General features: G+C 41.5%; 1 protein-coding gene across 1 annotated transcript; it reads right to left on the bottom strand.

Moving 5' to 3' along the window:
- Nucleotides 1-1,604: 1,604 nt before the first annotated feature.
- Nucleotides 1,605-14,231, bottom strand: LOC120300164 (sialoadhesin-like). Its single transcript, XM_039325794.1, has 10 exons — nucleotides 14,117-14,231; nucleotides 12,748-12,805; nucleotides 11,613-12,026; nucleotides 10,176-10,466; nucleotides 9,611-9,883; nucleotides 7,612-7,881; nucleotides 6,599-7,012; nucleotides 4,895-5,188; nucleotides 3,498-3,773; nucleotides 1,605-2,092 (listed from the first exon to the last, which is right to left on the bottom strand). Exons 2-10 carry the CDS (start codon nucleotides 12,779-12,781, stop codon nucleotides 2,073-2,075), a joined length of 2,286 nt encoding a protein of 761 aa, XP_039181728.1. The 5' UTR covers nucleotides 12,782-12,805; nucleotides 14,117-14,231; the 3' UTR covers nucleotides 1,605-2,072.
- Between the last annotated feature and the right edge of the window lie 8,239 nt (nucleotides 14,232-22,470).

The raw sequence follows: 22,470 nt of genomic DNA, 5'->3' as shown, positions 1-22,470 counted from the left end.
CGGTGATCTGTCTGGGCTGTGCTGGGGGGCTTTTGAGCAGCATTCTACAGCCCAATGCCCTTCTCTCCCACACTTGAAACACCCCATTTGCTTCTTGGCCATCGCCGATGGTTTCACTGGTTCACATGTCAACCCAGGCGTGAGCGGCTCCATTGTTTTCCTCGGTGGTGCCTCTTCAGTATGTCGATTTCTGCTTCCTCTGCCAAGACATACCATTCTTTAAGTTGGTGTGGGTCCCCTCGGGGCTGGCAAGCATCATATAGGTCATAATTTAGTCCGTCATTGAAATGGCTAAGGAGGATGTCTTCCGGCCAGTTCAATTTGCTGTCAATGGTCCAGAATTCTTGCGTACATTTGGCCTCAAATCGCCTTCTCAGAGAGGACATGAAACGGTTGAAGCCGTTGAGCTCTGGGGCATTGGAGTCATGCAAGTTCACCACCTAATCAGTGGCCAGCCCATCCAGGGCAGATTGCACGATCCGGATACGGGCTTTGTCTCTGGGGATGTGCTGCCTGTATTCCTCCATGTAGCTGAGGACTTGGGTTAGGAAAAATCCCAAGCGTGTTGGCTCCCCCTTGAATCTCACGTCCAGTGGCAGGAGTCTTTGAATGGATCGGTGCCTTCGTTGTCGGTGGTAGTGTCTTCCATCCAGATCGCCATCTGCAGGTCGGCAGGGAGTGGTGGCTACTGGATCAGCAGATGTCCCCGGGGCTGCAGGTTCCACTTCCCCCTTGGTGTCTCTCCCTTTGCAGCTCCAGAAGCTGGGGCGGCCGTAGGGCTCAGAATTCTCCTCTCCTAGGGAGCTGAGAGTTCTCTTCGTCAGGTCGATAGCTTTCTCTAGGATCCAGTCTGAGTACGGTGCCCAGCTCCCTTCCTCTTCACTTGAGTGCAGGGATTTCTCCATCTCCTGCTTCCATTCTGATTGGTTGGCCCCCCATCTCACCTTTCTTGATTTCTTTTCCCACTTGCCTTTCTTTCCAACACCCATTGACCACAAGGTTTGTGGTCCCGTGTCTCCACCATCTCTTCTCCTGAGGAATCTGACCTCTCAGATCCCAACATCTGGCAGGGTTTCAGTCGGGGCAATGGCTCCCTTCCCAGGGAGTTTTCTCCCTTCCCTGCTCCGTCGTCTGACATGGTAATTTTTGCAAAATCCCCTGGCAAGGTTCTCCCTTCCAGGTGGACTAATTCTGCAAGTCCTTTCTATTGTAAGGACCCACCCCACTTTGCATCTTAAGAAGATAGAACTCTTGGAATATTTCTTCCAACAGGCATCTTTATCAAGAGAAAATGGTTGCAGGCATTCTAGACAGGACTTGGGGGCCAAGCCCTATGGTTCAACGTTTTAAGGGGGTCCCAGCAACCCCACCCCACCCCACTATCCTTCCAGTGACAATCCCAGGGTTACATTTCCACCCCCTTTTTCCTCAGGGCCTGCGGAAGAGAGACTTCAGAGAGGAGCAGATGAAAGCAGATGGCCCCTTTGTTGTGGTTAGTCCTTTTGGTGGTATCCACATTCAGTCCCTTTTGAAGTTGTACCAAAGGATGTGAGGACCATAAAACCCCTTTGTTCACCTCCTTTCCATCATATGACAGAATCCAGAGAAGGCAGAAATGGGGTTTTCCATAGTCAATAACATATTGTTCATATTGTTGTTATTTGTAATACAATTCAAATAGTATTTATTAAATTATTTCAGTAAATGTTTGGGAATCAAGAAACTGAAACTTCATGTACAGGTTGATGAGCTGAAGATTTTGAGGAACCCTGGAATACTGTATGCAAACCTTTTGCATCAAATAAGAGCCAAAAAGGGCAGCTATTAGTTTTTAGCAACATAAAGAGCACACCAATGCTGATTCTAAGAATGCCCTTTTTTATTTAAAAAAAAAATTATAGTCTTCTTTCTTTAAAAACATATTCAAGTAACAGTTAAAATGAACACAGGAAGTAAAGTGAAATAAATCCAAATTCACAAAAAAATGTATGAATTCTGTTTCTTTTCTTCTCTTTTTTATTTCACTTCTTCCAAGTCTTCCAATGGGGCCCCTTCATCCTCCATGTCAGTCTTTATCCATTCTTCTTTGAAGCTTCAAGTATAATGGGAAAAAAGAGAAGTAAGTACTATCTTGTGAGTAAATAAGATCATGTCAGTAAGATTTTACAACATTATTGCAGAATAAAGAAGTATGAGAATACTTGTAAGAGATATAGGACATAGTACTGTTAAGAAAAAAAGAAAAAATGTACTTTGTATTTTGTTGTTTGTAAAGAGGAAAAGGAAAAATAAAATTTAAAGAGCAACAGATTATCAAGTACTACAAGAAGATCAGGAATTAAAGAGAGGCACTTGAAAAAGGCAACAGCTAAATTAAAGCTTGGTAGCTAGCTACTCCCACAGACCAGAGTATCAGTGGCACCCTAAAATAACACTTATATCCAGAGGCATTTTTCAGGGCAACTCCAGAAAAGGATCCAGATTATGAGGAGAATGCATATTTTAGGGGAAAATTAAGATGAAGTTGCATATTTTAAGAGGAAATGCATGCAATCTCATTGCAAATATTCACTTTTTCCAGAAGAAAAATATAAAAAGTATGTTTTAAAGAGAGATGGAATGGATTAATGACTGAAGATGTCTCAAGCATAGCAACTATGTGGATGTATGAGCAAAGATTACTCACAAAGTACATGCAGCGTAATAGCTGGGGAGCATGAGCTGCCCACACTGTTTTCAGCTTCACAGTGATAGGTGCCTGAATGGTTGGGATTTGTTTTTAAGATGGTCAGGACATGGGCTGTAAAATCCAGCAGTTCCTCATTTTTATACCATTTGAAAGTCAGATCCATGGGCTTTGCTATTTCCACATTTCAGATAAACAGAGGCAAATTCATGGATCCGCCCTTCTGGCTTTTGCAGAATTGTAACCTCCTTGGGAGCAATTAGAAAACATAAAGAACAAGATTCACATGGAGATGACCTGCCCCTTCCATAATTTCATCTGGGACCGAGCATAGGAAAATGGTGCCACCTGATAACCCACATTAATTCTACTGCAGAAAAGTCCGATTGTACGAAATAGAAATTCAAATTATTATAATACAGTAAAATTACATTAGTGACCCTTAACAGAGTCTCTGGAAAATCCATGAGACTGAGGGGGAATGTGTGTCCTCCCTTCTGTTCCATAGGAGGCTATTTCCATAGGAAGAAATCCCCACAGATCAGTGTTCCTCAACCATGGCCACTTGAAGATTATGGACTTCAACTCCCAGAATTCAAGTTCACACCTCTTTAAGCTGTCAAGCCTGAAAACACTGCTATAAAGAACACCAACTTTCAGGCCACCTCCCATCCCGCTTCCTGACCCTAAGCAGGCATTGTGGTTTAGATCTCCTCCCCACAAAACCCCATGTCTTTTGGGGACTATTATTATATTTCCTTCCTTTGGTGATTCAAGATTTCAAATCTGTAAATGAATTAGTATTACTCACAGAAGACCTCCAGTGTGACTACTGGAGATGAAGTGCAGCCAATCCTGTTGCATACTTCACATTCATAAGAAGTATTGTAAGGTCCAAGTGTTGCAGGGAAGGTCAATAAATTTGGCCCACTATATTTATATTCAATCATAGAGGGATCTGACTTAAACCAGTTGTACCAATTATCATTGGGCTTACTACTACCAAAAGAGCAGTTCATCATGATGGTATCTCCTTCCTTAATGGGCAGATCATTTAAAACAGCAAGCTGAACCTCCTTGGGAGCATCTGGAAAATCAAATCAATATGTCTCTTGGTGGAGGAAATAGACAGGAGTAAATATTATAAGGAAAGTGTATGTATAGAGCCATATGCAATGCCTGGATAAAGTAAACTAGCTGAAAAAAACCATGATTAAAACCACATATCTAAAATATGTGGATCTTAACTCCCAGAATTTCCCAGCCTACTTGTTGGAATTGAAGATCAGCTATTTCACAATTGCTGAGATTGAGAAACTCTGATCTAATCCTTTAATCCATATTGCCTTCTTCAGCGTAGCTCCTTTGACTTACATCTAACAAAAGAATGGCCCAGTAGAAAGCACAAATCTGAGTAATCAGATTACAGTATTGGAAAAGAGAATTATGTTGAAATTATGGGAAAAGACAATTATATTTAAATTATGTCTTTAAACAATCTCACTTTCCATGCTATTTCCCCTTTTTTGAAGGAACTAAATTGCAACAGAACATCCAGCATAGCACACATGTGGACTCTTTTATACATGCACACAGAGATGTCAGTACCATTGAGCTTCACAAGATATATTCCCGGAGCTTCATAGCTTTCACTTTCATGTAAACTCATTGAAGTCCTAGCAGAGAGTAGTGCCTAGCTGATCTTAGAAAATCTTGAAAAATTAAGCTGTGTCAGGCCCATTTAGAAGTTTAATTTGAGATCATATTGAAATATCAGGATTGTGCACTAGATTGAGAATCTCCCCCCCAAAAAAAAACCCCTCTATGCTAGATGGAGTAACAAACTATTTTCATAGTGCTGCCTAGAAAATGGCTTGAATATGTCCATTAAGTCAACTGGAGCCAACTCAACTTAAAAGAGACTTTACCACTTTCCTAAGTTCATTAAAACCATAGAATTTTACTCATCTTGAGTAGAACTTTCTCAGTTCCCCAAATCAGTTCAAAACTATGATCTTCATAGTTACACTGATTGTCCCCTCTTCACACTGTAAAGCATGCGACTGCATTAGTTTCAGAACTAACTATACTATGTTTGGAAGCCTTCTACTCATTCTGAGTAGAGTGAATGGATTCCTAAGCTTCTAGTCTCCTGTCCTGATAGCACTATATTCAAAAGGGAAATTTCCTTCTCCACTGTACACTTACATGTCACGTCCAGCATCACAGAGCTTTGAGATAACACTTGTGCTCCGGATTTGAACAAACAGCTCAGCATTTTCCCATTGTCCTCCCATGTTGGTTCAAAACTCAGCACAGTCTGAATCACTCCATTTCCAAGTGTTGTTTTTTGAGGTGGGAAGTGTTCTCCTTCTAAACCACTGAAAGTCAAGTTTACTAGTTTACGAGGGCAATGGTAAGGTACCGAACACATCACTCGGGTTAATTTCTTCTCCTGCATGTTCACAGGAATAGTTTCTAGGGTGGGCTCTGGAGGTGACTCTGAAAAGGAGAAAGTAAAATCAATAGCACTCTTAGACTGAGCACAAACTATGCTGAAATCAGAATCTGAAGAAGAGAAGATATAGGGGGAAGGTTATAAGACTCCTCTCCAAGCAATGAAACTATTATTACCAAGGAGAAAGTCATGAGTTATATTATCTCCAGTATTTCAGATTAGGAAAAACCTCTTAAGCTATGGTACTTATCACTAAATAGCATGATGGATGTTCCTTTCCTGTATCTATTCTCAATCTTGGCAACTTTAAGACTCATGGACTTCAACTCCCCAAATTTCCCAGCCAATCACACTGAAACAGAGACTGTTTGAGACATTCTTTGGAGCAGGAGATTGGATTCTGTGTTGTAAACCATGAATTTGTAGGGCTGAAAAGGACCACAGAGGTCATCTGGTCTACTCCTTCACAATATGCAGGGAACTCAATAAAACCATTCATGAGAGGTGTCTGTGCCGCCTCTTCCTAAAAACCAACAGCCCCTTCAATTATGGGGTTTGTTCAACATCCTTAACCCAGACCTCTTAAAGACCTGGTAGTTCTATTTATACAGGTCTGTTTATATATTTTATTTATATTGCTTAGCTAACCATTTGTGTTAGCTGGTGATACAGTACAATAAAGGCTGAAATGCCATGACTTTGTTCTGATAATGAAAGCTCTTTTAATTGTTCGTTATAATATTGTCCCTGGGGTTGTATTTAGCTTGTATAGTGTCATTGATTTGCTTTCTTTTTATTATATTATTTTTAAACCAATTTATGGGTATTGGGATATATGTCACATAGAGTTGTTGATGACTGGAGCAGCCTATAAGCCCAGTATAATCAATAAAAATAGATGGTTCAAACCCAGAAAATGAATTAATTCAACACTCTGTTTACATGTGTTACCAAACCCAGCTGATTATTTTAGTTGCTACATGGTTAGTGAACTAATTCTTTTTCTGTGTTTGCCCATTAGATTGACTTATAAACAGACAAAATGACCTGGGTTTTCATCATATATAAAATAACTACTTTAAGCATGTTTTTCCATGCTGCAGTATGAGCTTTGTCAATGACCAAGCTGTTGGTGTGAATGCACCTACGGTTTTGTGATAAATTGAAATCTGTTTCTTTATCCTTCCTGTGACCTGAAGCTTTGAAAATGATCCAAAATATAGATAAAAGAGAAGGGAGATTGCTTTTAAAAAGCCAACAAGAGATAGAAAGCTTAATGGGAACCAAGATGTATAAAAGCTTAGTGAGAACACATCATCTAGCCTTAATCTTGCCTTAATTTGTATAGTAGACTCTACAAATTAGAAATTAGAAGATGCTTCTTGTGAAAGAAACACACAGACATAGAAAACAGAGCTTTCTATCAGGTGATATTCATACTGAACATTTCTTACCAGTAACATTCAGTGTAGCAGTAAGGAACCGCTTGAATTGCCATGGGTATTTGTCAACTGAAACTGTCACCTTCACTTCATACGTGCCACTGTCAAGTGTTCGCACTGAAGTAATCAGCAAGCTGCAATCTCTGTTTGTTAAATTCCCAATGAACCATGTCCGGCTCGGTAAAGCATCATCAGATACAGTTGTGATGGTTCCAGAGGTTTGAGAACTGTTGTATAGCAGGATAGTTTTCCCATCGCTCCAGAAACTGTTTCCAAAAGGCTTAAAATTCCACACTATGGCTGTGGCATTGACTGTTGCAGAACTGAGCATTTGATTGACGTGGCATGGAATCACCACGCAGGTCTTTTCCCAGGCAACCAGAGAATTAGGAATGATGTTTATTGGATTTTCATCACAATGGAAAGCTGCAATAGGGAAATCATGATTTACAAATATTTATATGCTCCATGTAAATGAGGTACAATAGGAACAGGCAACTTTTGAAAACATGAAGTGTCCTAATTTTATATATATATATATATATATATAAAGAATTTTAGCAAAATTCATGAGATGTGAAATATCTTATGGGGAATATTTGCGTAATTGCTAGGAATAAGAAACAACTTCATGGCATAATTAACGTATCCCAAATCTAGAAGATAAACATTTTGCAAACTGGATACAGTCTAATGTTGTTCCGTGCTTATTGCTTCTGACAGTTGTTAGTATTTTCTCTTTGCATAGCTTTCACTGCCCTTGAAAATCACAAACTGAAAAGGTTTTTCAAATCACAACACATATATATTTGAATATCCAAGCATTTCATTTGTGATAAACATTACTTCCATTCACCAGCTGCCAATTTTTAATCAACAAGTTATGATTGCTGTGTTAGTAGCCAAGGAAGGGAAAGTTTACCTCCAGTTCCTAAAGCTATCCAAACATCCATCACTGGTGGTTAGTAACAGGAAACAGGAATTATAATAAATCCATTGCCATATTATCTCATGCTTTTACTCACAGATAACGTGAAGTGTGATTGTTGGAGAAAATGTCTTGCCCACACTGTTACTGGCTTCACACCAGTAGCTGCCAGATTGTGCTGGATCAATGTTTATAAGGTTCAAGTAGGCATGGGGAGAATCCAATAAAATCATTTCCCCATCTTTATACCACGTATAAGTGAGATTCGTGGGATTTGCTTCACCCACTTCACAATGCAACACAACATTCATGCCTTCCTCAATCTGACCTCCTGGATTTTTCCAAATTTTGACTTTCCTGGGAGCAACTGCAACAAGATAAAACAAAGGCATAAGATTAGCATCACCAATTGCAAAAACATTTGTCTTCGTGTTGTAACCAATGATGGGTTGGATCTGGCTCATACTGGCTTGTAGAACCAACAATTAAATTTTCTGAATTTTGCAAGCCAGCTGAGAACAGAGCTGAGCCATGACACCTAGTACAGTGATCAGCTATGTAGTGGCTGGCAACATGGTGCAATGGTAGCAATGGAGCTGACAGAACTGGTTGTTAAAGATTGACCAGCATATCACTGGCTGTAACTGATAGTTTCTGTAGATAAGATGGTTCCATATGGGGCTGTGCAAATCCTCTGTAGGTAGCAATAAGACTGTGAAGTTTTAAGAAGACTAAGACTGTGGTTGAAATACCTGGCAAATAAGAGCCAGTTTAATATAGCAATTAAGGCACCGGACTAGAAGCCAGAAGAATTTGAGTTCTGTCTTTAGTAGAAAGCCAGCTTGGTGACTTTAGCCAGTTACTCTCTCTTAGCCCTAGGACGAAGATAATAATAGTAATAATAATAATAATAATAATAATAATAATAATAATAATAATAATAATAATAATAATAATAATAATAGTAAAGTTGGAAGGGACCTTGGAGGTCATCTAGTCCAACCCCCTGCTCGGGCAGGAAACCCTACACCATTTCGGACAAGTGGCTGTCCAGTCTCTTCTTAAAAACTTCCAGTGTTTGGAGCATTTACTGCTTCTGGAGACAGGTTGTTCCACTGATTAATTGTTCTCACTGTCAGGAAGTTTCTCCTTAGTTCTAGGTTGCTTCTCTCCTTGATTAGTTTCCACCCATTGCTTCTTGTCCTGCCTTCAGGTGCTTTGGAAAATAGCTTAATTCCATCTTCTTTATGGCAGCCCCTGAGATATTGGAATACTGCTATCATGTCCCCCCTTGTCCTTCTCTTCGTTAAACTAGACATACCCAATTCTCGCAACCGTTCCTTATAGGTTTTAGCCTCCAGTCCCCTAATCATCTTTGTTGCTCTTCTCTGTACTCTTTCTAGAGTCTCAACATCTTTTTTACATCGTGGTGACCAAAAATGGATGCAGTATTCCAAGTGTGGCCTTACCAAGGCATTAAAGAGTGGTATTAATACTTCACGTGATCTTGATTCTATCCCTCTGTTAATGCAGCCTAGCACTGTGTTGGCCTTTTTGCAGCTGCAGCACACTGCTGGCTCATATTTAGGTGATTGTCCACTAGGACTGCGAGGTCCCTCTCACAGTTACTACTATTGAGCAAGGTACCCCCTATACTATACCTGTGCATTTGGTTTTTCTTGCCTAAATGTAGAACCTTGCTTTTTTCACCATTGAATTTCATTTTGTTAGTTAGTGCCCAGTGTTCAAGTCTGTCCAGACACTTCTGAAATTTTGTCAAGAAAAGTGCAAGGGTTACCATGAATCAACAATGACTCAAAAGCATGCATACACACAGAGAGAGTACAGGTGTGAGGTGAATCCTTCCAGGGAGGACAACAGACTTTTATTGTTTAATCCATGCTATGTTGTGATTTTCTGCTATCTAAGTAGATTGAGGAAAATCCCATTGTGCTCGGGTGCCACTTAACCCACATTGATTGAGAGATACCTACAATCTCCCTCTTATAGCCTCTTCATCTTCTGAGCATTCTATATATTTAGCAGTAATTCATGTTTCAGGGCTTTCCGCTAATTAACTAATTGACAATACTCACAGAAGATATCCACAGTGAGCAGTGGAGATGAAGTGCAGCCATAAATATTGCATGCTTCACATTTGTAAGATGTCACTGGTCCAAACCTTGCAGGGAAAGTCAATAGTTTTAAACCGCTGTATTTATAATTAGCTACATGGGGATCAGTCTTCCACCAGTTGAACCAGATAATACTAGAGATATTACCACCCACAGAGCAGTTCAAAGTGACAATATCTCCTTCTTTTATGGGCAGATCATTCACAACAAAAACCTGGACATCATTGGGACAATCTGAAAAAAATCACCAACATATCAGAGTGAGAGATTTTGTACAGTAAATAAAATAGTGATAATATTTCAGATCATAGTGTATATTTCCAAAAATGCACTCATTCTGTAACTTTTTAATGTCCCTGAAAGAGACCATATCAAATGGTATCTCAGCTGTTATTTAAAAAAAATAATAACTTCATGGCCATATTCATAACCAAGAGTCAAGCTTGGTGAGATGAGATGTGAATTGTGTACTCTTGTCAGAAAAGCCCACCCAAGGTTGCTCATTTCTTCCCAACTTCACACTTACTTTTCATCTCTAGCTCTAGAGTGATGGATGATTTCTGTGACATGCTCTTGTTGCTCAAATGGCAGGTTATTGCTTTCTTCTTAGGTCTCGCAGCTGGTTGAATGGTGACCACCTTCCGTAGTACTCCATCATTCATCGTCATAGTTTCTGCAGTCAAATAATATTTCTCTAGGCCTTTGAAATGCATTGTTATTGGATCTTCTGGGCAATGGGAAGGCACAGAACAAACCACTTGCAGTGCCCACCTTTCCTGGCATTTCAAGATTTCCAATTTGGGACTTGGAAACAAATCTGTATCCAGAAAATAACAGGGATAAAAATAAGAAAAAAAACTCAGGCCTGATAAATAGGAATTGTGGTATATAGGATAGAATAGAATAGAATAGAATAGAATAGAATAGAATAGAATAGAATAGAATAGAGTAGAGTAGAGTAGAGTAGAGTAGAGTAGAGTAGAGTAGAGTAGAGTAGAGTAGAGTAGAGTAGAGTAGAGTAGAGTAGAGTAGAGTCGAGTCAAGTCGAATAGAATAGAATAGAATAGAATAGAATAGAATAGAATAGAATAGAATAGAATAGAATAGAATAGAATAGAATAGAATAGAAGTGGAAGGGACCTTGGGGGGTCTTCGAGTCCAGCCCCCTGCTCAAGCAGGAGGTCCTATACCAGTGATGGTGAACCTATGGCACGGGTGCCAGAGGCAGCACTCAGAGCCCTCTCTGTGGGCACGTGTGCTGTCACCCCAGTCCTAGGCCTTCAGCTGGGTTTTATAAAACCTTTTCGCTTTAGGCCTCCACCGCCGTGTGCAAAAAAAAAAAAAAAAGATTCAATTAATCAGTTAATTTCAACTTCTCATGGGAAAAAAATATCTTGCAAAGTTGGAATTGATTGATTGAACTTTTTAGTCCCACCCAGTCTGCCGTTACCACTGCAGCCAGGCCCACCCAATGGGCCACACCCACCCGGCACCTGATGATGCATAAGTGGGTTTTGGGTTGCAGTTTGGGCACTCAGTCTCTAAAAGGTTCACCATCACTGTCCTATACCATCTCAGTCAGATGCGATAGGATAATGTAATGAGGTCAAAAGTGCTGGAAAGACTCAAAGCGAGTGCAACAAAGCATTTTAGGACTTGCTTAACTTCATTGACTTCAAGGGCTCCTAGACAAAAAAAAATTCCTTGAACATCAACAACTTGATTCTCCATAAGTCACATCCTTCTGCCAGTCTGCAGCAAGATGTAGACCAATGCATTTCTGTTCTAGGAGTATATGCCCTTTCTCTGCTAGGCAAAAGCAACCCAACATCATTTCTGAATGGAAAACCCTCAATGGGGACCTTGCAAATAAGACTTCAAGATGATGATTATATCCAAATTGAGGAGCAATATCTATATCACTTATGAAAATGAAATGAAAAGCATTCTGCAAAGTTCTTACCAGAAACTTTCAATGTAGCTGAAGTATAAAGTATCTGTGTAGTAGCTTGATTTTCCATAGATGCAGTCACTTTTATCCCATATGTGCCATGGTCTTTTTTCTGGAGCTGAGTAATCATCAAGCTGCAATTTCCCTTTGCTAAATCCCCAGCAAACCTTACTCGCCCGTGAAAATCAAGACTTGGTAGGTTTGCATGCTCGTTTGGGATTCTGGAATTATTGTATAAGACGCTACCAACATAGTCAAATAAGGTCATATTCAAAATAGGCTGAAAAAACCAAACCACAGAGGTGGCAACAATTTTCTTAGAATTTAATCTTTCATCAATCTGACATGGAATTAAGACACAGGATCCTGTCCAGGCCACCAAGGAATTGGGACTTATCCTTAGAGGGTATTCAGAACACCCAAAGCCTACAATGGAGAAATACAGGAGAGATCATGGTCAGCTTTTTGGTACTGATGCAGAAACCAATACATACTATATTCATCCTCAAAGGCCTCAATTAAATCCAAGTACTCAAAAAAGCCTGAAAGATCAGTCATGGTGTCTTCATGCAGTTCAAAGTGAGGAGCATTCCAGAATGCAAGCACTATTGTAGACAATAAGGAAGGTTACCCTGGCAGAAATCAGGCAGGATCTATTACCAAAACAACAAAGGGAGAAACCAACAGATAGCACCCTAATTCACATGAGTATAGACGAAGGGGTAGCAGGAGAAGGCAGAATCAGACTTGCAAGATTCTATTATTATAGCCAGTATTAATAAATGTACTTTCAGCCTTCATATAGAATTGATGTCTCAATTTGGTCTACATAAAGGGGCTGATACATTATCATCCTCTATGAATAATGGGATCAATGGATCCTGGCAAAGACAGGAGCTACTCTCCCAGTCTGTAATAGCAAAGTGACCTTCAAGTATCCCAGTTTCAAGATGTTCAGGATACTTCAGATTCTGAGCAAACATGAAAAAAAAATCATCTACCCAGCTGGTTCCATGTAATTTACTCTAATCCTAACTCTAACCCTATCAACTTCAATTCTAGACTCTATGTTTCACCATAGATCCAGAAGGCAATGAAGTGTGGTGTATTTTAAACCATATGAAGCAAATCAAACCTGTTTTCATACCTTGAAAGAACAGTATCCAAAGGAAAGGCCTCATTATCAGTTCATGCAGTTCCCAATTCTATGAAAAAAATATATATGGCTAGCATTTGCCTTCATCATTCACAATGAATACACTGATAGGCTGACTTTGTTCAACACATAGATTTAGCTAAAAAGGAAACACAATTTAACAAAGTGTGGCCTGCTATAGCAGCAATTCTGTTGAAACCTTCACAAGAAAAGTCATTAAGCAAGCACATGAATTCCATAAGTCCAGAAAAGAAATTAAATTAGTATTGGTCTATACAACGTATTAATAATATTTGCAAGGAATGCTGTAAACCGAGCATTCCATGCAAATGGAAAGAATTGTGCAGGTTTTCTGTAAAATGTTAGTTGAGGAAAAGTAACCCTGAGTTCCTTTTATATCATGTTATTCTTCACAGCTCTTAGAATTAGAACCATTTCCACACTAGTGATTTATAATATGTGCATAGCAACACTTCACCCTTGCTGGAGTGATATAAAACCTGCCTATGTTGATATTATCCTGCCCCAAAAATATCTGAATGTTACCATGTCTCAAGAAAACACTATAAAGAAAACAACCTACTTCATGATTTGCAAATGATCAAAGTTGAGTTCTGAAATTGTTCCAGATTCCAAGCAAAGAAATCATATTACAGCTTAATGTGATTTATGAACTCAACCAATGCTTCATATTTCAATCATCCATGAGCTAAACTGGAATTCCTGATCTACAAAAATCAAGAAATCTTGCCATTTGTTTCTACTCCCATTTTTAGTTAAAGAAAAAATAAATTTTGCATGTACACTGCATTGGCAGTCGGAAGCTCTGTTGATTATGGCCAGTAATCAGGGATAATAAGAGTTGGTATCCAATATATCAAGGTCTTAACGCAGTGATTCTCAACCTTGGCAACTTTTAAGACATGTGGACTTCAACCACCAGAATTCCCCAGCATGGCAGGCTAGGGAATCTTGGGAATTGACATCCACATGTTTTAATGTTATTAAGATTGAGGAACACTGATTTAGAGGTTTCCCATCTCTGCTACACAAGGTAGAGAAGATTTGGAAAAGTTCAGCTGCAACACAGCCTGAGAATTATTCACTAGATCTGCTATAAAACACTCTCGAATTAATTTCTACAAAGGAACTATTTTACAGTGTATGACAGTATTGAATACCCTGATGTTATCTAATCCATCCCATCCAATAAAGTTAGTTAAAAGAAAATGTTGGGAACATATCTAACAACTCAAATTCACCTTTGCCCTCCCAATCACACTATATTATTTTTATAATTTAGTGGGACACTGGATTATCTGGTTGCAAAGCACAATAAAATAAAGATGAACTAACTCACCAGTAAAATAGAATTTCAGATCCACTGCTTTTTTCTGGAAATGAAGATTTAGCAAATAGGACGGAAAAGCAGAGGGAAGTTCTGTCGTGTGTTTACATCTGCATGTTTTTCCCCAGATCAAATGTTTGTATATCTGGGGAACATTTAAGGGTGATAATGGAATAAGTCAAGGACGGTTATTGGCAACTAAATAGCTGACATTATATCTGACCATTGTGAGATGTAAAAACTCCAAATTTTGATACTCACAGTATGAAGACAAGTCTGGTTAACAAAACAAAGGTTTATTGGAGAATAACATAAATAGAATAAAAGAGAAAGAATAGAAGAGAGAAGTGTTTACAAACGCGGCCCCCTGGTTCCTTCCCTATGGATTGGATTCCAGGAGAGCCCTGGCCTGGTTTCAAGATCTGCATTTTATACCCCTACAATGCATGTCATATCTAAGCAGCTCTTTCATCTTTATAGATGTACTCTGAAGTTGTACTTTGTTAACCTGACCTCTTCCGTCTATCTGCTGTTATCTTGTTTATTTGTAATTCTCACCTTGGGTCATAATCCCCCTCTTTGATAGTAGGATTTCTACTCAAAGTGTAAGTTCCTGTGTCCGGAGGATTTTTAGGCAGGAAACATTGAACAAACCTTCTCACACATTTGGCAGTGCATTACTACATTTGCGTTACAGTGTTACATTTGTACTAAAGAGACAGTTTCATATAATGGCATTACATTTCTACAATTATTAAAAGAATAACTTTTATTTCCTTCACCATTATATCTTCAGATGGGTGGAAGAAGTTAGAAGCTTGATTTATGTGGTGTTGCACACATAGTATTGGATTCTGCTTCTAAAATATGTGCAATAAGAAATCACCAAGATCTTTCAATTCTCACTGTAGCCTGGCATTTCTCCCAGGCAAAAGCAGTGTTCTTGGACCCTGAACCACTCTTGCCTTTTCTGATTGGCTATTCTCTAGATAGGAAGGGCTATGATTCCTTCTTTCAAGGCGGAGTTCTACGGACATTTAAGACTCCATATCACAACTGCTCAGATCAGCATGAACATGATTGGGGTTCTAAAATTTCTAAAAGAACAAAGTCACAAAGTATTAGAACATTGTACTTGGAAGGTCCATGTAGTTACTAGAGTCCAGCTCAACTCTACTGATATGGGTCCAAGATATCTGGGAACTGTCTTGCTCCAATGAGACTGGCCTGCCCCACTTGTTTTAGCAGAAGAACCTACTGTGTCTGCATCAGCCAAGGAATTTCCAGCCCTTTGGAACATTTTGCTGCTGTGGATGAGATCTTCTCCCATTTTTCAGGCCTTCAAGAAGAGCCTTAAAACTGCCTCTGCCAGTTGGTTTGGGGCCCTGATGGAGAAGCTGTAGGCTGGAGGTGGTTGGCGCAGTGACAAAGAAGGTACCACTACCGATCTACTATAAACCCTGTTTTGTCTGTTTATGACAATTCCTGGTTTCTCTTAAAGCAACCAGCTCTGACACCATAATAGCATAAGAGGGGGGAGGATCAGATTGCACCTTGCAAACTTATGCTGCTTGTCTAAATTGGACCCTAGTCTACCTTGTATATATTCTTTATGACCATCTATAGTCAATCCATCTTCCACCCTAGAACATCCTATTGCCTCTTCTCCATGGAACAGCTCTTGCAGCCTTCCTTCTCTCAACCCAAACTTCTTTGGAATCCTGACAAAACAAACAGTGGAGTTATCATTAACAAAAAAAAACCAAAAAAAACTCAGAATCAAAGGGACACAGTTGACCTGAAATAGCCAGAGGCCCTCTTGAAAGAATTTACTGCTTCTGCTGCCAGGATGTACTGTGTATATGTGACTTTGCATTTTACTCCAAGTTTATTGGGAAGCTTTTCTTGTTTCTTTTTTAAAAGATATTTCACTGGCTGTCTTGTCCCCCCCCCCAAAAAAAGGGCTTTGTAAATCTGAAGCATGAGTTTTTATTCTTTCCTGATTTGTACAATAGTCTGGCATTCCTACACACACATTTTCTAATTTCCAAGGAGCTCATAAATTCTATTGTCATAATTAGTAAAATGCTACCAGTGCCCAGGGGATTTTTTTTTCCCCATGTTCTAACATGACTTAAAATGAACCTGATTATCTCCTTCTCAAGAAAACCATTGAATGTTAGCGGCCATTTGGCCAGGCCTTGAGATCAGAAAAGGTTCTCAGATTAAGACTGCACTTAAAAAATAAAATAAAATCAGGAATATCCCCATGAAGTCCCTCCCTTCTTTTCCTTCCTTTTTTCCCCATGTTTTATCATGTATTTCTTTCTTCGTACAATAGCCAACCCCCAGTATTAGAAATGCCCCAGTTCTCTCAGGTTGTCTAAAGGCAATTCCACCCTGTAGTCTCAGCCACTTCTCTCCCATCCAGTTCCCAACTGTTTCTTAAGCCAACTTCTGGACTTCTGGTCTGGTTTGCCAGGGGGTCAGGCTGGTGTTAAGAGTGAACTAAACCATTTCAACCCAGATGGATTGTTCTCGTGCTTCTTGCCCTCTCATCCCTGCAGGAAAGGTGTAAGGACCCACCCCACTTTGGGTCCAAAAAACTTGGTCCAAGTTTTTGACAGGGTTGTAGAGACTTTAGGTATTTTGTAGATAGGTACACAATTTCACCTATAATGAATGGTGTAGGCTCAATCCTTTTTTTATCGGCTTGTGCTTTGTATGCCTGCTTAGCTTCATCTAGTGCTTTTCTAACTATTGGCCAGGTGTTTTGTAGTTTTTCCATCCATTCTTTCAGTGATGGGATCATTGGTTCGTTTGGGGTTAATTCTGGCATGGGGCTGAAACTTTGACCGTTGGCTATTTGAAAAGGAGTGTAGCCTGTGCTGGAGTGGACTGCATTATTGTAGGCAACTTCTGCAAAAGGGAGTAAGTCAGTCCAATCACTCTGTTGGCAATTTAAAAAACATCTCAAATATTGCTCAAGTACTGAATGACAATGTTCCGTTTGCCCATCTGTCTGAGAGTGATGGCTAGATGTCAGTCCCTGAGTGGTCCCTAAGAGGGATAAAAATTCCTTCCAAAATGCAGACGTAAATTGCACTCCCCTATCAGAGATGATGCGTTGGGGTGCCCCGTGCAATCTGTAAATGTGCTGGATGAAAAGTTTTGCTAAGGCCTTTGCAGTGGGAATCTTTTGGCAAGGGATAAAGTGCACCTGTTTGGAAAACAAGTCCGTGACTGTCCAGATAACAGTATTCCCATTGCTTTCTGGCAATTCCACTATAAAATCCATGGCTATTTCCCTCCAGGAGGCTGAGGGATTTGCCACTGGTTGTAATAGCCCTGGCGATTTCCCTTGCAACCTCTTTGCAGATGCACATGTTGGGCAGCTGGCAACATAACTTTCTATGTCCTTTTTTATTGATGGCCACTAAAATTGCCGTTTAATTAAGTGTAAAGATTTTACAAATCCAAAATGCCCTGCTGATTTTGTGTCATGGCAAAGCTGCATGAAAGTGATTCTTTGGATTGTTCGTATATATAACTTTTCCCCTACCCAAGGCAACCCATCTCTCATTGTGCACACATTTTTGTTTTTCTGGAACCATTCATCTGTTTCCAAACTTTTTCTGAATTCAATTCCAGTTTGGCTGTCCAGTTGTAGTTTTAATTTGGCTTGGGTTCTTGTGGTTACTGGTGCTGCCAGTTGTGACTCTGCCATTATTGGTCTAGAGTCTGTGGTTTGTGCACTGTTATATTGAGGTGCTCCCTTAGAACATCATTGATTAATTGCATAAAAACTGCAGGGCCCCCTTGTAATCCAAATGGCAAGACTTTGAATTGATAGCACCCCATGGGGCAGTTAAATGCGGTCTTCCATTCGTCCCCTTCCTTAATTCTCACGCGATAGTACACTTCCCTTAGGTCTACTTGAGAAAAAAATTTCCCTTTCGAGAGGTGTGACAGCATGTCTTTCATGAGGGGCAGAGGGTATAGGTTGCTTTCACTGATTGTATTCAGGGCCCTATAATCCATGCATAAACGTAAAGAGCCATCCTTCTTCTCTCTAAAAAGGATCGAGGCAGCCACTTTAGGCTTGGCTGGCTCAATGAAACCTCTCTCTAGGTTTTTTTTAATGAATCTTTCCATTTCCTCCTTCTCCTTTGGGCTCATGGAGTATAATCTGGGCTTCGGGAGTTTTGCCCCAGGTTTGAATTCAATGGTACAGTCTGTGTGTCGGTGCGGGGGGGAGCTCATTCGCCCTCTCCTCACTGAAAACTTCAGCAAGGTCTCTATATTCCTCTGGTATTTCTGTTAATCTTTTTTCCTCTCCTATGGATGCTTTTTCTATTCTTGATTCTGGTAGCCTCCCTTGGGGTTTTAAGTCCATAGGGTCCCCCTTTGGGAATTTGATTTCTGTCGCCCTCCAATTTACCCAGGGGTTCCATTTTTTCAACCATTCCATCCCTAGAATCATTGGGCATTCCATGCCTGGGGTCACCACAAACGTTATGTCCTCTTCATGTTTGCCCAGGGAGAGGTGTATTGGTAGAGTGGCTAGGGTAGCTGCCCCCCCCCTGCTATGGATCCATCTAACTGGCCAAATGAGATTGGTTGTTCCAGTCTCCTCGATGGGATGCTCAGATTACCCACTAGTGTTGGGCTAAAGAGGCAGCAGGTGCAGCCAGAGTCTATTAAGGCTTTCACCTTCACAGCTTCTGGCATGGAGGGGATTAATATAGTCACTGTCTTGAGGATGGGTGTGATGTGTCCACTTACCAGGGGTTCGCCCTCCGAGCTGTCATCTGAGGCATCCACTGGCCCTGTGGTGTAGGCTGGAGTTCTTTCCCCTTCGTGAGCAGAAGTGGGGGGTTCCGCAATTTCCATCATTCTCATGGCAGTTTCTTTTGGCTTAGCTGAAGACTTTCCGGATTTGTTGATTGGGGATCTGTCTGGGTTGTGCTGGGGGGCTTTGGAGCAGCATTCTACAGCTCGATGCCCTTCTCTTCCGCACTTGAAACACCCCATTTGCTTCTTGGCTGTAGCCGATGATTTCACCGGTTCGTGTGTCAGCTCAGGCGGGGGGCGGCTCCATTGTTTTCCTCGGCGGTGTCTCTTCAATATGTCGATCTCTGCTTCCTCTGCCAAGATGTACCATTCCTCAAGTTGGTATGGGTCCCCTCGGGGCAGGCAAGCGTCATATAGATCATAATTTAGTCCTTCTTTGAAATGGCTAAGGAGGATGTCTTCTGGCCAATTCAGTTTGGTGGCAATGGCCCAGAATTCTTGTGTATATTCAGCCACTGGGCGTTTTCCTTGCCTCATCGTTTTTATCCTTTCACGGGCTTTGCGATCAGCCAGGGGGTCTTCAAATCGTCTTCTCAGAGAGGACATGAAACGGTTGAAGTTACTGAGTTCTGGGGCATTGGAGTCATGCAAGTTCACCACCCAATCTGCAGCCGGTCCATCCAGGGCAGATTGCACGATCCGGATGCGGGCTTTGTTGCTGGGAATGTCCTGCCCATATTCCTCCATGTAGCTGAGGACTTGGGTTAGGAAAAACCCCAAGCGTGTTGGCTCCCCTTTGAATTTCACCTCCAGCGGCGGACGTCTTGGAATGGATCGGTGCCTCCGTTGTTGGTGGTAGTGTCTTCCATCCAGATCGCCATCTGTGGTCCGGTAGGGGGTAGGGACTACTGGATCAGCAGATGTCCCCGGGGTTGCAGGTTCCACGTCCCCCTTGGTGTCTCTCCCTTAGCGGCTCCAGGAGCTGGGGCAACCGTAGGGCTCAGGATTCTCCTCTCCTATGGAACTGAGAGTTCTCTTCATCAGGTCAATAGCTTTCTCTAGGATCCAATCTGAGTATGCTGCCCAGCTTTCTCCCTCTTCACTTGCGTGCAGGGATTTCTCCATCTCCTACTTCCATTCTGGTTGCTTGGTCCCCCGTCTCAGGGTCACCTTTCTTGATTCCTTTCCCCACTCACTTTTCTTTCTGACGCCCATTGACCAGCGAGGCTTGTGGTCCCGTGTCTCCACCACTTCTTCTCCTGAGGAATCTGACCTCTCGGATCCCAACATCTGGCAAGGTTCCAGTTGGGTCAGCGGCTCTCTTTCCAGGGAGTTTTCCCCCTTTCTTGCTCCATTGTCTGACATGGTAATTTTTTGCAAAATCCCCCAGCAAGGGTCTCCCTTCCAGGTGGATTAATTTTGCAAGTCCTGTCTAATGTAAGGACCCACCCCACTTTGCATCTTAAGAAGACAGAACTCTTGGAATAATTCTTCCAACAGGAATCCTTTATTAAGAGAAAATGGTTGCAGGTGTTCTAGACAGGACTTGGGGTCCAAGCTCTCCAATTCAAGGCTTTAAGGGTTTCCCCACCCAATCAACCCCCTCTTTCAGCGACAGTCTCAGGCATTACACTTCCACCCCCTTTTCATTACTGCCCGGCTGGATGGAGACTTCAAAGAAACTACATGAAAGGAAAATGGCCCCATTCTTATGGTTAGTTCTTTTGCAATACACACATTCAGTTCCTTAGAAGTATACTGAAGGAAGTGAGGGCCATAAAGCCCCTTTGTTCTCCCCCTTCTCTCCCTCTTATGGCGGAATACAGAGAAGGCAGAATTGGGGTTTTCTATATTTGATAACTAAAGATGAAATATAATTGGATTCTGACAGAAGGTGAACCTCATTGGCCATCTTCTATATAGACCAGTCTAGCAGTACCTGGTAGGGACTCTTCCCTCTCCACTAGTGCCCACAGCCTTTCTGAGTTTTCCCAGACATCATGAGAGAGAGAGAGAGAGAAAGAGGGAGAGAAAGAGAGAGAGAAAGAAAGAAAGAGAGAGGGAGGGAGGGAGAGAAAGAGAGAGGGGGAGAGAGGAGAGAGAGAGAGAGAAAGAGGGAGAGAAAGAGAGAGAGAAAGAAAGAGAGAGGGAGGGAGGGAGGGAGGGAGGGAGAGAAAGAGGGAGGGGGGAGAGGGAGATAAAGAGAGAGGGAGTGAAAGAGAGAGAGAGAGAGGAAGTAGGGAGGGAAGGAGGGAGGGAGAGAAAAAGGGAGGGGGAGAGGGAGAGAAAGAGAGAGGGAGAGGGAGTGAAAGAGAGAGAGAGAGAGGAAGTAGGGAGGGAGGGAGAGAGGGAAAGAGAGAGGGGGAGAGAGGAGAGAGAGAGAAAGAGAGAGAGAAAGAAAGAGAGAGGGAGGGAGGGAGAGAAAAAGGGAGGGGGAGAGGGAGAGAAAGAGAGAGGGAGTGAAAGAGAGAGAGAGGAAGGAGGGAGGGAGGGAGGGAAAGAGAGAGGGGGAGAGAGGAGAGAGAAAGAGAGAGGGAGTGAGAGAAAGAGGGAGGGGAGAGGGAGAGAAAGAGAGAGGGAGTGTGTGTGAGAGAGAGAGAGAGAGAGAGAGAGAGAGAGAGAGAGAGAGAGAGGAGATACCTTCCTACATCATCTCCTTTGACACTAGCCCAGGCTCTTTCTATTTTGGTTTTTCTCCTTATGGTACCTGCATAGTTCTGATGCTACAATAATCAAAGCAACAGAGAACAACTTGTTCTCTTGTTCCTACATTCCTTTTAAATCCATGGAGATCTTCTGGCAAGGATAGTCCAGCTTCACGGAACCAAAGAAGCAACAGCTTTATGTTGCAGTTAAAAAAAAAATAAAGGGAAAGGAGGGTTTTCTGAGGCAGGAGGTGGGAAAGCTAAGGGAGCAGCCTAGCAGAAAGAAAAAAGGTCTTAAAAGGTTGAAAATCAGCTTCTAGAGAGGGTGAGGAAAGCTCATAGGTTGAATGGGCCATCATTAGATCAATTGCAAGTTTATAAGACAGGATGAAAGGCTGTCCAGGCCAATAACCAGCTGCTGGAGAGGAGGGGGGGCTGTGCCAGGCACTGCAGCCAATCAGAATTGGGGCTTCTATTAGAATGGAGAAAGTGCTAGAGATCATCCATTCTGGAGGGTTGAAGATGAGTTGCTTTGGAAAACAGCAGCTTCAAATGAAAGTTGAAAAAACGCTACAGGGTGCATTTGCAATGGATTGTAGTGGGAGAAAGACACCGTGATATATTTCTGCACTCAGGAAGTGTGTGTGCTGGAAGTGAAAGTGCTGGTCATGGGCCAAGCATAAAAGTGAGTCTGTTAAAGCACAGCAGAGACATCAAGGCTTATGGCTGCTGTTCTCATGCTCTCAATGTTCTTCACTAGATGGCACTATCTGAATGCAAGTAGCACTCAAAGAATAGCATGGAAAAACTGCTCGGTTCATAGATTAGCCTATCATGATTTATTTATCCAGGCCACAGTATTAGTTATGTTGTTCTTTTCAAGATTGGCGATTAAATCCTTACCCAACAGTACCTTGGAATTTATGC

This window comes from Crotalus tigris, unplaced genomic scaffold (assembly GCF_016545835.1).
Source record: "Crotalus tigris isolate CLP2741 ecotype Arizona unplaced genomic scaffold, ASM1654583v1 scf7180000024338.4412243, whole genome shotgun sequence".
NCBI lineage: Eukaryota > Metazoa > Chordata > Lepidosauria > Squamata > Viperidae > Crotalus > Crotalus tigris.
This window is presented reverse-complemented; position numbering and strand designations above follow the sequence as displayed.